The sequence below is a fragment of the Sminthopsis crassicaudata genome, chromosome 2 (assembly GCF_048593235.1).
Source record: "Sminthopsis crassicaudata isolate SCR6 chromosome 2, ASM4859323v1, whole genome shotgun sequence".
Classification (NCBI taxonomy): Eukaryota; Metazoa; Chordata; class Mammalia; order Dasyuromorphia; family Dasyuridae; genus Sminthopsis; species Sminthopsis crassicaudata.
The window spans coordinates 533,483,782-533,500,276 of record NC_133618.1 but is presented as its reverse complement, the minus strand read 5'-3'; the positions used below and the strand labels follow the sequence as shown (position 1 = coordinate 533,500,276).

Here is a 16,495-nt window from a genome sequence, read left to right as displayed (position 1 = left end):
TTTATATTATTCTATTCTAACAGCTATGATTGGAGTATTTTTGTTTCATATATGGAATCTTAAGGTGAGAAGTGTTGTGGGAAAAACTGAACAAGAGCAGAAAAAAGAAAACAGGAAAGGGAAGAGGAATTAAAGAATATTTATGTCTAGATATAAAATGGACTAAGGATGAATTAAGTGAAGAATAAACTGAAAAAAAGTGGTTTTCTACACTAATCCTTGTTAGCCAAAGACAGCTTAACTAGCTGAAATGGAGGATTATTGGTGAGGTAAGATGCCTCCCCTGGATAAGGTAGAAGGTGAGGAGGGTAAGATAGTATGCAACCATTAAGATGAAATAGATGGTTGTGAATTGAATATCTCCCTTCTAATCCCCTTCTAAATCACTTAATCAGCTACCTGTTGAGTTCAGTATCTCCTCACTTCTCCCCTGGGCTACTACAGTGGTTATCTATTTGATCTCCCTGCCTGAAACCTCTTCATTCCAGTCTGTTCTCCAACTGTCAAAGTTATTTTCCTGATGTGCAGATCATATTGTGTCATTCCATTTTTCACTGAACTTAAGAGATTTCCTATTGTTTCAGATATGAAATATAGACTCCCTTCTTTGACACCTGATGCTCTTCACAACCTGGCCCCTTCCCTTCCATTCTAGTAATCTTAAACTTGATTCTTCTCCTTTCACTCTGGGATCTAACACACTGTTCTACTTGTTTTCTGGGATTTCATCTTCTATCTCTGCACCTTTTCCCTGGATGGTTCCCCCTTGCCCATAGTTCTTTCTTTGACTCCACTTAACATGGATTCCATGAGTTCTTTCAAGACTTGGTTCAAGTACCACCTTCTTTGTGAAGTCTTTTCTCTTCCTCCAGCTTCTTGTGCCTTCCTCTCCAAACTATCTTTTATTTTTATTTTATTAACATCATTTACATCTTTATATATGGCTTTCATTTTTTAGAATATAAAAAACTTGAGGACAGGAATTATTTCCCTTTAGTCTTTGTATCTTTAGTGCTTAGCATAGTGTCTACCTTGTAGTAGGTATTTAATCAAAAAACATTTATAATTGTTTATTAATAAACACAGGTTGATTTATTGATTAATAGAGAGGGTACTTTTATATAGTATTTAAATCAATGTCACAAATTTTGTAAATGTTTAGAAATGAAAAAATTTAGTAAAGTATTTGAATGGCAAATAATAATGTTTTACATGAAGGAAAATATGCAGATACATTAATCTAGGTTGTACCTTTAGCTCTAGGTTACACAGCTGAAGGTACAATCTAGATTAATGTATATATGTATTTTCTTATTTCCATGTATTTCCTATATTTCCTATATCTCCCTGGGTAAATATAGGAAAGAATGCCTATGAGTGGTATATGATCTAGTATATGAAGAGGATCAAAAAGGGCTAAATAGAAACCAAAATTCTATATAATAATTACAAAGAGGAAGAGAGATTTCTTCCCTAAGTCAGTGAGTATTTTTTCTTGGGAAGTGATCAAAGAAATACTTTGTGGAGAAAGGTATGAGTAATTTCTTGATTGACTTTTTGATACATCATTAAAATTAATTAGTTTTAATATTTGCTTAGAAACTCCCCTCTAGCTTCTTATGCTTTCCAGAATCTACTGTTTATTTAAAAATTTTTCTTATTAAGGATTTCAGATACTCCAAAAATAGTTTCCAGGCTTCTAAGATTCTGCTAACAGGAAACTACAAACCCCAATGCTTGAGAGGATATTGGTGAGAGTGATAAGGAGTATGACCACAGGGAGATGCTTTTCCCAGCAGCCTGCAGAAAGCATGATATTGCGTTCTCCTCAGTTTAAAGGAAAGAACTCATTCAGTTTTTTCCATTGGAATTCTGTTAGTAATGTCTGAAAATGGGCAACATGCTATTTTTGACTTTTTTTTTTGTCCTTTTTTTCCACAGGTGACACAGAATGACATGATAATGGCTGAAAGGCTTTTTGGAATTCTAGCACATGTAGCATCTTCTGAATTGCCACAGTATCGACTGCTTTCACTTCTGGGAGAAGTCAGGTGACTATTAGGTTTTTTTTTTTTTTTAATAGCAGACTATCAACCTAGAGCAGTCTTAAAAACATTCACACCTCAATTCTGTCTTTCATCTTTGCCTTGGGTTGATAAAGATGCTTATATGGTAGCATAGCAACATTCTCAAAGACTAGGACTTGTTCCTATGTTTCAACCTTTCCAGAATCTTACCTGCAAAGATGGTTTCCCATACTGTAGAATTTTTCTTTTTATGGATAACAGTTCCCATTTGCTGTGACTGCCTATCTAAAAGGTTTATAATATTTCATGCCCAATAGATAGATAGTCATGTCAGGGGGGAATTAATGTAGATGCCTGACTCATACTTGTCAGAAGTATGACAGAAGTATGTCAGAAGGACTTTTAGGGGTAAGAGAACATGAATTCATTGAGGGTAAGGACTTTTTTTTTTATCTTTATGTAGCCAGTACCCAATGCAGTGTCTTTGCATGTAGTAGGTATTAATAAATATTTGTTAAATAATTGTATATGCTTTAAGATTTATAAAGTATTTTCCTCACAATAACTCTGAGATATTATTATAAAAGAATAATATCTTCCATCCTTTTCTTTTTGAACCTGCCCTCTGATTTTATCAATGTCATCAGTCACTTGATTATAAGTATTTATTAAGTGCCTACTATGAACCAGAAATATACTAGGCACTGGGGATACAAAGACAGAAATGAAACTGTCCCTGCTATCAAGAAGCCTATGTACTATCTAAATCCCAAGTGAAACTTTCATTTTCAATGCAAATTAGCACTTGAGAGAGAAAGTATCTTGGGCAGGACCCTGTTGCTGGCTGTGCTAAAGTCAGGATCCTGTTCTTTTTTGAAAGGTTGGCTCCTTCTAGGACACATGCTGCCTCCAAGAAGAAGGGTGCAAAGTCCAGACTAGCTCTGTGGAGGGCCTCAGGATCAGTCAAAATCCTTGGTCTTTAGATAGAGAAGTGAAGGAGGAAGTCAAACTGCCACAGGACTCATCAAAGAAGAATCCTAGACTCTGGAGTCTGAAGCTTGAAGTTTCTCTCCTCAATATGCTGAAGCAGAGAGACTCTGACCCTCTCCCTCAGCCCTCCCGTCCTTGCCCCCATCACCTCACCACAATACATTCAGCAGGTGTTATCTCATCCAGTAGGTAATTAGCCTTAAGTGCTCTGCTGTCTTAGATTCAAGTACACCTTTTCAGAATTCTAGCCCAATTTAGAAGGACCCTGTGATTCAGACAGGTCACTGGTCTGGCTGAAGTCCCTACATCATCCAGGTCATTGGTGGTTGAGTTGTTTGGATTCTTTGGATTGGAAGGAACTTCAGGGACCAAATAAGACATCATTTGCCACCGAGTCCATGGTTTTACAGATGAGGAAACTGAAATTAAAAGCCGTAACTTGCCTCAGGTCACATAGGTATTAAGTAGCAAATTCATAGTTTGAATTAATGTTCTCTTCTTCTAAATGTGGGTGCTTTCCTGTCATCCTCCCTTAGCTCTTTTTTTTTTTTTTTTTTTACCACTTGAGCTTCATTCTACTTTTATATGTTGGATGATTTTGCTTTCTTTATGCCAGAAACTGTGGTATTATGAAATGATATGTAGCTTATCATAATTGTGGATTGAGCACTGTCTGACTCTGGTTGTCAAAAGGGGGAGTGACTTTTTATCTATGATAAAGTATTAACAAATATTTTTGTTGATACTTGCTGACTTTAAAATAGCTTTTTGAAAGTCACTAAGGATTTTTTTAACTTGGGCAATCTGATTCATTATATTTTTTCACAATAGGCTGTTTTCATTTTAGAATAGTTTCATTTGTCCAATCAATAAACTGTCTTTATGGTGATGGTTTAAATTTTTCAAATAAAAGAATTCAATTGGATAGATTAACCAAACAAAGATCAGAGTACTTTATATCTGTTTTAAATCTACAGAATGTAACAAACTCAATTTCATAAAGCAAATGTTCAAAGAAAGCAAATAGCACTTATTACAACAGAGCAAAAAATATTACAAGTTTTAATTCAGTATGTCATCATCTCTATTTTTTTTCCTTCAGGAAGAAGCAATTCCGCTATCTGTTAGAAGGAAAGGGGAAAAAATCTGTGGGTGTCAATGAAGAAGGAAATGATAGTAAAAGAATCTGTGGAGAAAATACAAATCGAGCTACATTGAATTATACCACAAGAGACTTTTATACAGAAAAACTTGAGGTAAAACATTTAATCAGTCTTTGGAGTTATGTATTTTGACATAATCCAAATGGTTGGTGATTTTTTTCTTTATAGCTCATTTTAGTCTCAAGTCAATATTTAAATAACTTCTTTGGTCTACAGTATATAGTTCAGCTTTCAAATGTATCTTTAGTATTGATCCAGTCCAGGAACAGTATAGTGTAAAAGAAAAGAGCCTATAGGGAAAATCTGTAGTTTATCCATTTTCTGTTATCAAAAAGAAATAGCTTCAGGGAACTAAAAAATAATTGAACAGAAAATGACTGTGATTAGACCTGGCTTAGAGCATAGTCAAATAAGAATGGGTCCTTTGACTCCTAGTTGCTTCTTTTTCTTCTGGTGATGATTTTTGGACCTTTGGGATTTTACCTTACTTTCTAACTATACAATTCCATAAAATTTTATGTCTTGACTCTGGTTAGTGCCTTGATATCCATATTAACCTTCCCATAGCTTCTTGGACTAAAAACTCTTAAGATAAACATTCATTCCTATGTTTATTCAATAGGCACCTTTTTGAGATTTTACTATAAGCTTACTAAAGATCATGGGGAGGTACATAAGTTTATAGGGGACTGTAGGCCAAACTTCTTCCCCCCCTTCTTCCCCTTCCCTTCTTCACTTTTACAGATGAGGAGAGATTAGCAAGTTGCCCAAACTTGCACAGGTGGCTTCCCAAACCAGATCACATGATCCCAAAAAGTCTCAACAGTAGAATCCCAGATTCTTAGAATTTGAAGGGTCCAAATAGCCATATAAATGTGTTTTCAACAGCTTGGATATCTAGCTTCTTCTGGACTATTTCTAGTGACACAGAAATCACTCCTTTGTGAGGTAGCCATGAATTTTTGAAACAGTATGAAGCTGTAACATCCTATTTGATTTTCTGACTTTGCATCTCTGGTACTTGTGCATCCTAATTTGAATCCTAATTCTTCTTTCTGGGGTGAGTAAGAATGAATATATCACTACTTTCTCAGGTAGCTTTGTAAATATGTGGCATCAGCTCTTTAGTCTTGTTTTTGTCCGGATTATGTCAGAGCTCCCAACTTCTGCCATCCAGGGTCCTGTGACTCCTGGACCCCTGAGAACAAAGACAGCCAGTGAAGACATAGGATGACTTCATTGGGGGGCCATAAATCTCTTGATGTTGGTCCCCAGACATGTGGATATGGTCACACAATCCACAACAGGAGTCAGCCCAGAAACATTAAGCTCCTTCAGTGTTAGGAACAAGATGTTTAGACACACACACACAAGCACTGTCCTCACTGAGCTCCAGCCTGCTTGGGAAAGAAGATATGGCTTTCTGAGACCATGACTTTGTCAATTAGGGATCTTCCTAGAGCTCGAGGCTTCAAATAATTTGTACATAATCATCCCTGATGACCTCATCTCTGACATAGTCAAAATATTAGACAGGATTTGAACCTTGACATGTATCCAGCATAATCATTTACCATTCTATATTATTCTGTCCTCATTTATAGACTCTTCAGGACCCCCTGAACTGACCACTAATTTGTAAAAGTATATCAGTTCCATTTCCACTGTCTTACTGCCCTCCAAGATTTTAGCTATAGTCATTTGTGTGAAGGGACCAAGGTAATTGGTGAACCATAGAGTGGCTACTGAAAAGCAGACCCCCCCCCATCAGGTAGCTCCTTAGGTTTTGGGAGCCTCATTTGCCTCTTCTCTGCCTCTTCCCCCCTCCCCACTCTATCAATGAGGTAAAACACCCTCAGTTCTCCCTTTGTTTTTCCTATTTTGTGATTTCTAAATCCCCATCTCCAGGTCAAAGTTCAATAAGCAGGTGTGAAACCCTTGCTATGTGCCAAGTACTGAGGATACAAAAATAGAAGTCCCTGATAACAATCTGAAAGAAATAAGTCTACTCCTCCTGTCATTTTAAATGTTTACTACATTCCTGCACAGTACTTGAAAACGTTATTTTTATTACAGCAAAGACAATATGAAAACTTTCATATTAACCCTTTCAAAGAGAAAATATGCAGACCAAATGATGGATTTTTATTGAGCCAAAGCAGCAAGAAATGAGCAATCTTAGGTTGTTCTTTGTAGAGCAAAAGGTGTGCATAAGTAGACAACATTTTGGGGTTCTCATCTTTCACAACTCCCCAGGCTTTTCATAAAGTAAAGGGTGGGGGTGGGAACAACTTAAATTTTGCACTTGATATATTTTGAGCAACACAGAAAGCCCTGAGAGGTGATAAAGAAATATCTGATTGTGGGAAACCAGCATAGCCAAGGCAATGAATAATTTAAATAACTGAATGATCTTCATGTAGGAGATGACTCTCTAAAACTGAACTTTACAGAAGATAAAAGGATTTCTGATTTGGTATCTAATGTGTTTTTGATCAAATTATTTCAAAAGGACATTAGACATTGTTTCTATTAACTTTCCATTTAACTTGATTTAGAAGACTATTTTTTAAATAGAGTTTGGTTTTAGGATGAGGTAGTTAATATCCAATGTAACACAATTCACTATTACTTTATACCACTATTTCCTAAACATGTTCTACATTGTGAAAATAAGGGTTTAAAGACCAAATAAATTTTACTTCAACAAATTTAATAGGGAATTGTCACAATAATTAAAGAATTGCTCTAGAGAACTAGCCTGGAAGCCAGGAATAGCTGGGTTCACAGCCTAGACAGGTCTCCCTTTGACTATTCTAGACAACTCTCTAAGACAAGAAATTTCATAAGAGGTGGTAACCTGAACTTGGAGAGGAAGCTTCTTTATTTAAGAGCTCCCTTTATCAATGAAATAAGTTCAGTTCATTGATATTATCTTCAATATCATATTGTATTGATATATTATATCATATTTTCTACAATATTTTTATTACATGCGATTATTTTTGTTCTTTAACTCAATGTCTTCTAAAACTCTAGCAATCACTTTTATCCTGAGACTATATACAATCAGATTCTCTAGAATAATATTTATAGGTTCCACCAATGTATTGCAAATCCCTAAGGATTTATAGCAAATTTGTTTGGGAAATGATGTTTTAGCATGAGAATATGTATGTTGATCTTGGATAGTTTTATTTTTGTCTTTGTCTCAGTTCTTAGCAAAGTGTCTGGTATATAATAAGTGCTTAATAACTGCTTGCTGTTTTCAGAATTATTTTTTACAAAAATATATAAATCTAATTTTTGTAAATTTAATAATTTAAGTTCACTAATGAAGTTCATTGGCTAAAAAAGAAATGTGTATAACAATTCTGTGTTAATGAAAATAATACTTTTGCATTATGAGATATTGTTCCCTAACTTGTCTATTTTATTTATTTATTTATTTTATAGATAGTGTTGGTTTTTAAAAATAGGCTTTTCAAATAATACATTTTACAAAATGTCAAAATTTCTTTGCATAATATTTATCTCTAAATAAACATATGTATAGTAGTACAATCCTCCCTCTGTATTGTTATTCAAAATTTGAGAAATTATCCAGTTCTTCAAGATTATAAATTAAGTGCCAGGCATTATGGGTTACAGTAACAAAGATGAAACAGTTTTACCCTTGAAGAGCATAGATTATATCAAGTATGAATTTGAAATTCCTCAGAAATGCTATTATAACAATTGTGTAATGTTTCTATAACATTTTCATTTACATTTTAAGTGGTTTTTACATATGGTCTTTTGTGATTTGTTATTTAGTTATTTCAGTCATGTTGTTGAGGTATGTACCTAATGATGAGGTATAACCAAATGATATCTAAATAAAATTAGGATTAATTGAGGTCTAGTGGCAGGTTTGGAGTACAGGGAGTCGAATGGAGCTCCCCTGCAACCCCTTTGGATTCGGCGCAAGGATACAAAGTTAAACGATGTCTAGCGGCGGCGAAAGTCCCCTGTAAATGAATTTACAGGCCCGAAAAACCTAGATTGATAAAAAGAGATTTATTACAATAAAGGGTTTGGAAGTAAGGTTAAAGTCTGGTTAGTAAAAGGTATTAGATAGAGGAAGAAATACACCAAAGGTGGCGGGACAGAGAGTCTATGATGCAAAGCATGATTGCTTGCATGTTTCAACTCTCTGCCAAGATATGATTCCAGCTTGGCTCTTTTATTTGCTTGAAGGGGCCTAGGGTGGAGCCCAGGTTGATTCCTTGAGGGCCAGAACCCACCAGGTTGGGGTTGGGCTACCTGAGCAGATTGTGGGGGCTGAAAACCCAAGCCAGCTCAGATCTGGTGGGGGCTGGGTACAGCCCAAACTGACTCAGATCAGGATCTTTCCCCTTGGAATACAAAAAGTGTGGTTTTGACCAGATATTGTAAATCAAAGGTCAGTCCCAAAGGAAGTTGGAGATCAGAATAAGGAATCTTAAAGGGGGCTACACCCGCATCAATCTCTGACTCTTCATGATGCCATTTGAGGTTTTTTTGGCAAAGATACTGAAATGGTTTGCTATTTTCTTTTCTAGCTCTTTATATAGATGAGGAAACTGAGGCAAAGAGGTTAAGTGACTTGCTTAAGATCACACAGCTAATAAGTGTCTGAGGCCAGAGTTGAAGTTGGAAGATTGTCTTTCTTACTCTAGACCTGGAACTCCATTCATTGTGCCACCTAATTGCCCTTCTGTTATGATAGAGCTCTCTTATAATGGGAATCTATTAAGTTCTCTGATAAACATAAAAGTCTTAGACCTTTCCTGGTCCTAAGATCATATTTCCAGATCTTCAAATGGCCAATAATTTGTTTTTCATTGTAGAAATTAGTCAACCTTGCAAATCATGGTCCCTTTCCCTTAAAACTGGAAAACATTAGATGTCCAACTGAAAATAGTGACAGAGGTCCTCCCTAATCTTGTGGATTTTAGAAGAATAAATAAATAAATAGGGTGATATATTCGGCTTTATAATATAGACTTTCACAAGCTATCATAATTATACTAAATCTTTATCATTGATTGAGAGGCTCCCATTCCTGAGAGTAAAACAGAATAAAGACTAGCAGAAGAAAACATCCTTTGATGTGGACAAAAACCAAATTTGTGAAGAAAAATAAGGATAAATACAGAAAAGGAGAAAGAAATCATTTGTCTTTTACTTGAACCCTTTCCAACAAGAAACCTATAAATTTCAATTTTATTTCTCTTTCTCTACATTCTCAGCCTCCTTACAGTAGTTGGAGAAGACCAGCACATTTCTGTAGTAGACATGCTAGAGAAAACTGCACATATACCATAATCTCATTGGTTTATCCTTTTAATTCAACCAATAAAAGTTATTAACCTACTAAGAGCTATGTATATAAAGGCAAGATTTATTTAAGTTCGGTGCATTTGAACCTTAAAGATTAGACATTGGGTTTAGAAATAAACTACAGAGTGATAGACGATGAGCGCTTAATATACAGGTTTGCTTCTGATTTCTATTCCGTCATTTAAAAAATGTTCTTGTCATGCATGGCCTTTGCCATTGGGCATAGTCTAAGGAATAGGAAAGAGAAAAAATTAGTAATGAAGCTTATTTTTAACTAATGTGATTACCCCATGAAAGGCAAATTCCAAGCTTGACTAAACAACATGATAATTGAAACTGAAGGTGATAAAGGAGAAGAAAATTACCTAGGTTTATGAAGTGGAAAGCCAAGCAATTACCTGGTGAATTTGATCAAGTGAGACAGCCAGTCTGGATTATTCAGATCAGAAAACTCTTTCCAACCCCTATTCCCTTCAATAGCAGGTTTTTAGGCCTGCATTAGCTACCTAATTAATCTGCCTAAAAATGACTTTCCTTCAGTCACTCTTTGGCACCAGAAACTCTTAATGATTCTCCATCCCCTACAGGATAAAGATTAAATATCTCAATGTGAAGCCAAAGAACTGCAAAATATGTATTCACCTTACCTACCTTTCTTCTTCTACAAAGATCTCTAACCGAATTGGTCTACTAAATGGTTTTTGAAAACAGTTCTTACCCATCTCAAAGTATCAAAATCCTACCCTAGCCTCAACACTAGTTCGTATCCCACTTACTCACTTGAGGCTTCTCAGATTTTACCTTCAAATTTAACCTCTTCCTCTACTTGTTATGTGATTACACACAGAGAGACAAATATATGTGTGTGTATGTGTGTGTGTATATATATATATACACACACACATACACAGAGACAAATATGTGTACATATATACATACATACACATATATTTGTGTGTATATGTGTTATGTATATGAATACATACAAATGTGTTTATACACATATACACATATTATAGGCAAATATTAACACACACATGATATTTCTTTTATGCATAATATGAATTTTATTGTTCATCTATAATATATAGGTTACAGGTATTTTTCTAGGTTTTATATATATATATATGTATATATGTATGTATATAAGAAAATAGATGAATATGTGGATATGTGTATATATACTTAAATCTAGTATCTAGACCTAAATCATAAATTTATTGGCCCTAAATCCTCTTACTTACTAAGTTAATCACTAATCCTTTCAGTACCCCCAAACCAATCTCTAAAGCTACAAATCTCAATTGACAACTACATTGGTAAAGGAATTTCCTCACAAGAAGATTTCCTACATTGATAATCACAGTTCTGTTAAAACGACTTAGAATCCTATCTTCTCTCACAGATTTTAAGTTCCTTGAGATCAATGACTTTGTCTTGTAACTGTTTCTCTTCAATTTGACTAGTTAATTAATCAAAATGATTTATTGATCTATTACTATATCACAGTGGGAAAAGAGCCTTTAACTTGGATTCAAAAATTAGGGGCTCCACCCCTTTCTCTGAGATGTTTTGGAAAGTTACCAAGAAAATTGAATAAACAGGCTGTCCTTGAGGAATTTCTTATATAACAGGAGAAAGCAGACAAATAAAAATAAACAGTGACTAAGCAAACCAATATTAAATTGTTTTTAAATGGTTCTATTAATTCTAATTAGATTGAAAAAATGGCATAGTCTTTAGGATGAAAATCAGTTCATATCAGCAGAAAGACAGGTTTAAAAACCTTTGAGGTTGAAAAGACTTAGTAAAGGTTTTTTTAAGTGTTTATTAAATACTTCTGAAATAAGGGACAGTGAATGATAAAGAAATATGGTTATAATTAATAATTTCTTCCTGATTGTCATAATCATGGGAGAATGGTGCTTCATGTTCCAATCTATGCTTTTCCTTTCTGTTTTTGTTTTCTTTTCAATTTTTGTTTCTGTGAGGGTGTCTGTGGAAGGAGGTTTTAAGGGGAAGCTGGAAGGACTTTGAGCCTCAGGAGATGAATAAATAGCAAGACAAGTAAGGACTGAGGTTTTTGCTGAAGCAATTAGGGCTAAAGACTTGCCTCTATCCAATACCTTTAATATAGAGCTGAACCAAATGGGAAGTTCTTTGAGATGAAATATGGCTTATAAGACTTTTTTAACTCCAAGAAAAGATTCAGATGCCAACAGTTATGATGAGAGAATTAAATTGGAAAAGCATATGAAGAGCCAATGTGGTATGGTAGAAAGATGTTCTGTGTTCAACATCCAGATATTCTAGTTCTGTTCAAGTTCCAACTTTGTCCATGCCATTATTTGGTTATTTAATAATCATTATTATAAATATTTATGTGCCTGTTCTTTGTGAAAAACTATTCTGGGCATTGGTAATACAGAGAAGTATGAGATGGGTTCCTTTCTAGTGGTGAATGTGACAGTTTAGGCATAGAAATGGCAAGTATACATAAAAAAGATCTAAAATAAAGCAGAATAGTACATACTAAGTGCAAAACAAGAGAGAGAAATAGTATTATGTGATTATAAAGGAAGAAAGTTGCTGTGGATAGGGTAGGTCAGAGGTCTCATAGAATTGGAATTTGAGTACGGCTAAAACTTAAGTGGAGAGACAAAATAAATATTTCTGGCAAAGAAAAATATGTTATTTTTGCTAATAGATGGCAATATACTTGGCTTATTTTAGAAGAATATGTGAGTAGTTTGATTTGGGTGTAGGCAAAGATTCCTATAGGAAATTAATGGAAGAAAATAATTTATCTTGTTCAATCTCTTAATCTTCTTGTATTTTAGCTTCTCCATAAAGCAAGGTTACAAGTTAAACATCATTAAAAGACCATTGGAGTTGGAAAAGCTATATAACAAATATACTCAAATTCTACTTTTTTTAAAAATTGTTTTTCATTTTAAAACTTTTATTGATTTGTTTTTATTTCACCTTTATTTTCAAACATCACTATTCACTGTTCTTCCTCAGGATGTTGGCTTAATTTTGTGCTATTTAAAATGTTACAGTGACTTGGAAAAAGTGCATATTGTATGCATTTCAAATTTTCAGATGGCAAAAAACTTGAAGAAATACCTAACATATTGAAATAACTATAGTTAAAATCCAGAAGGATCTCAACATGATAAAGTGTTGACCAAATCTAATAATATGTAACTTAATAGAGATATATAGATCTAACACTTGTGTTAAAAATCAATTTGTTGGGGAAGGCATACTAGGCATAAGTTTGGATGCTAAAGATCTTATGGTTGTAATGGACAACAGTATTTCTAAAATATTGCATGATAGCCAGAGAAAAACAAAACAAAACTAATCCTAGGTTTCTTAAAAGAAGCATTGTTCGAAGACAAAGGAGGTAAATAGTTACTCTATCCTCTGTCCTGGTTAGAGGACACCAGCATCTCTGTATTCAGAGGGCTCCTTGTACGTTAAAGTTTATCTGAAGTGGGTAAACAGAATTATATGAACTGAAAAACATGCAAAATATGTGTCCAACTCGTGATGTTTTTGCATAGAGTAGAGAAAAATTAGGGAGAGCAAGATGCTCTACCTGCCTTCATGTATTTTGAAGGATTGTCGTTTGGAAAAGGAAATAAGAATTTTTATGCTGAGCCTCAGGGAATAGGACTTGGACAAATGAAGAAAAGTTGCAGAAAAGCAAATTTAGATTTGAGGTAAGAAAAACTTCTTAACAAAAAAGAGCAATCTAAAAGGGAAGTGGGCTGCTTGGGGTCCTGGCACCTCTTATTGACTGAAGGCCTTCAAATGATAGTAAGATAACCATTCATCAATAACTTCATAGAACATATTCTTATTCATTTGGACCAGAAGCTCATTCCAACTTTTTATAGTCAATGATTTTTAAAGTTAAGCAAAACTCTCTAAGAACCAATACATTATAACAAATGGGGGAATCTGGGTGAGAAACATGGCTTTGATGTATTAATAACTGAAGCATTTTGGAGAGGCAGAGTGGGTTATGATAGAGCACATAAGTAGTATATACATATGCTCTCTAGGTATGAAAAGAAAGCAATTAATTGAGGAAAATAAGGAAAAAATAGTTTAGCACAGTTAATAGACAAAGTTAGTTTGATCAGAGCTAAGAAGAATTGTGATGAGAGTATTTGTTTGAAACTATGTATGGGAAGATATTAAAAGGAACAGTACTAAAAGTATAAATGCATACAGATTGTATTATTTGATGTGAAGTTGTACTCTTTTTCAATGACTTTAAGTAGTTAATTTTTAGCAATTATCCAATAGCTACTCAAAGGTCTTAGTACTAAATTAGCATGGTATATCACTAAGTAAGTACTGTTTCAGAATCTCTTTTTTAAAAATATAGATAATTTGGAAAGGCATTTTTAAACCTATACATACTCTCTTCTACTTGTAACAAAATAATTATTTGGTATTCATATAAATACATATATTTTGTTATTGTTGTTACCTCTCTACTAGTAATTTATACCTGTATTTTCTAAGAGTATCAAGGTATGCTTCTCAGTAATAAACAGTAAATTTTTTTGAGCATAGGACATCAGGTTCTTTAAACTAGGCAGCTGGAAAACATTTGCTCTTTCTTGTCTGGAGGTTTTATGTTGTTTTTATGATAAGCCAAACCATGACCTAGTCTTCTTAACATGTGAATTAAATCAAGTTGATTAGTTTTCTGGCACATGCATAGCTATTCTAAGGATAACTTGTAAGAATGAATGAAAGATTTTATGAAAGATGAGGGATTATTAAAATATAATTAAATTTAGACCTTTTTTTTTTTTACTAAAATGTAGTGGTGACTAGAATATATGTATATATATGTATAAGTGTATATTAATCAAATATTTTTACACATATTTAACTTAACTACTCAGTCCCTTCTATGTTTTTGGATTATTAAAACAAAACACTAACAGGAAAAAAATGCAGTTGAAATGGTACCTTTTGTCAGGCCTGGTAAAGAAGTAGGAGCCTAGAATTTCACTAAGTGAAGGATTTAGACTAAATGTGCTCTGAGGTTCTTTACAACTTTTGTATAGACTTCTATTACCACTATGATCTGTGCCAAGGGAACTTCATATCTCATCCTATTTTTTTTGAGTTTCGTTTATACATTTGTTGCTATAAGAAAAGCTTCAAGGATGAACTCTAAATTCAATTTTACTTCCTTCTCATTTCAGTCTAAAATCTATTTCAAGAAATTGAATTGAGTACACAACACTTTATTAAGCAAGGAGTTCTGAGTATAGCCATTATCACAAAATCAGAAATAAAGAATCTGAGAGTTGGAAGGAGCCTCAGTAGCCATTAGCCCAACTTATGCATGAAAATAATCACCATTCAGGGGAAAAATTGGAACAAAATTTTGCAATTGTAAATTCTGAAAAATTACCCATGCATATATCTTGTAAATAAAAAGCTATATTAAAAAAAAGAAAATTTACATTTAACCTCTAAATGCTTTGAATATTGTCTCTCCCTTAAAAGAGAAGGAGCTCCATTCTATTATGGACATTTGTAATTGTTATATATAATGTCACGAAGTGTAAAGAGATCGCTTTCTAGCTTCTGACTATTAATTGTGTTTCTTCCCTTGGGGACCTTGAAGCCAGAGAATCTGAGTATGAATACCGGTCACTTACAGTTATATTATCACAGACAAGTTGCTGCATTACCTCCCTCCTAGAGTGTTTTGAGGAAAGTGCTTACTACAAACTCCTTACCAGGAGAAAGGAATTAGTAACAAATTAATCAAAATTGTGCTCACATTACAACTACCTTCTTGGTGATCCCTAGTTATAGTCTATGGATCAATGAAATATTGTTAGTTTTGAGTTGTTTTCAATCCTTTTTTAATGCAAACTATCTATTTCCCAACAGGAAATAAAGGAAAAGAAGAAATTTTGCAAGACTTACATACAGGATCTTGTAAAAGAAGCAGCTGAAATCAACATGAAAAATGAATCTTTACAGAAGCTTTGGCCTCAGATGTTCATTGAGCTTGTCAGGGATGCAGTAATAGAAATTCGCAATAAGAATTCCTACATGAAACTTTGTCTACAAAGGATAACTGATACAAAATAGCGGTCTACCAGTTCTTGTTGATTTTAGTATTTTGTGTTTTGTTTCAAGAAGACTAAAAATATAGAAGATAAACATTAACCAGAAAAATAAATCACTTTCCTACAAAGGATGGCTTCTAAACATCATTGAATACTGTTTTCCCAGGGAGAGTTGGCTAGGCTTAAAAAAAGAAAAAAAAAGTGCAGATTTCTTATTTAAGATGTCATTATGGCCTTTGTGAATAAAGCCATTTGTAGAAAATAACAAGACCAGAGATTGGATGGTTGTCTGCTCTGGTTGCTCCTGGTGATGCGGCTACCATAACTCAGAATGGGTAGATTCTACATAATGCTTCAGCATGATTGTGTTCCATTTTGGTTTTTTAACTGACAATTTTCAACCCTTTTTATTTTCACCCATGGTTTTGAAAGCCAAAAATATGTTCAAGCAAATATTGTTTTTTATGAGTAAAAATTATTAATAAATTAGTAAAAAAAAATTGTTCTGTGTTTACCTTCTTAATTCAGTCAGAACAACTTCCTTTATCAAATTGTATTCCTTTTCCTAGTTCTAAAGATACATTTTTCTCTTTAAGGATGGGCTTGTCCCTTGAAGGGATAGATCTCTATTCTTCTTGAAATATCCCTTTCCATTTAGATCATTTAGAGAGTAGGAGGTAGATGAGAACAAACTCTAGTGATTGTAGCAGTGATAACAGTTCAAATACAGCCATTTTTCACCACATATCCTTTCTATCCCATTTAAGTGATGAGATGTCCTAATTATTAGTGAGAGAAAATAATATGATAGAAAGAGCATGGGTCTTGA

General features: G+C 33.9%; 1 protein-coding gene across 5 annotated transcripts in view; it reads left to right on the top strand.

The window, feature by feature from the left end:
* LRRC49 (leucine rich repeat containing 49) overlaps window positions 1-16,166 on the top strand; it is a 201,012-nt gene extending 184,846 nt beyond the window's left edge. For all 5 annotated transcript variants that reach the window (XM_074294661.1, XM_074294659.1, XM_074294660.1 and 2 more), the window contains 3 exons: window positions 1,942-2,051; window positions 4,120-4,273; window positions 15,485-16,166. In XM_074294661.1, the coding sequence (XP_074150762.1) occupies window positions 1,942-2,051; window positions 4,120-4,273; window positions 15,485-15,688 (468 nt within the window). In that variant the 3' untranslated portion in view covers window positions 15,689-16,166. The remainder of the gene's footprint in view (window positions 1-1,941; window positions 2,052-4,119; window positions 4,274-15,484) is intronic.
* The last annotated feature ends 329 nt before the right edge of the window (window positions 16,167-16,495 follow it).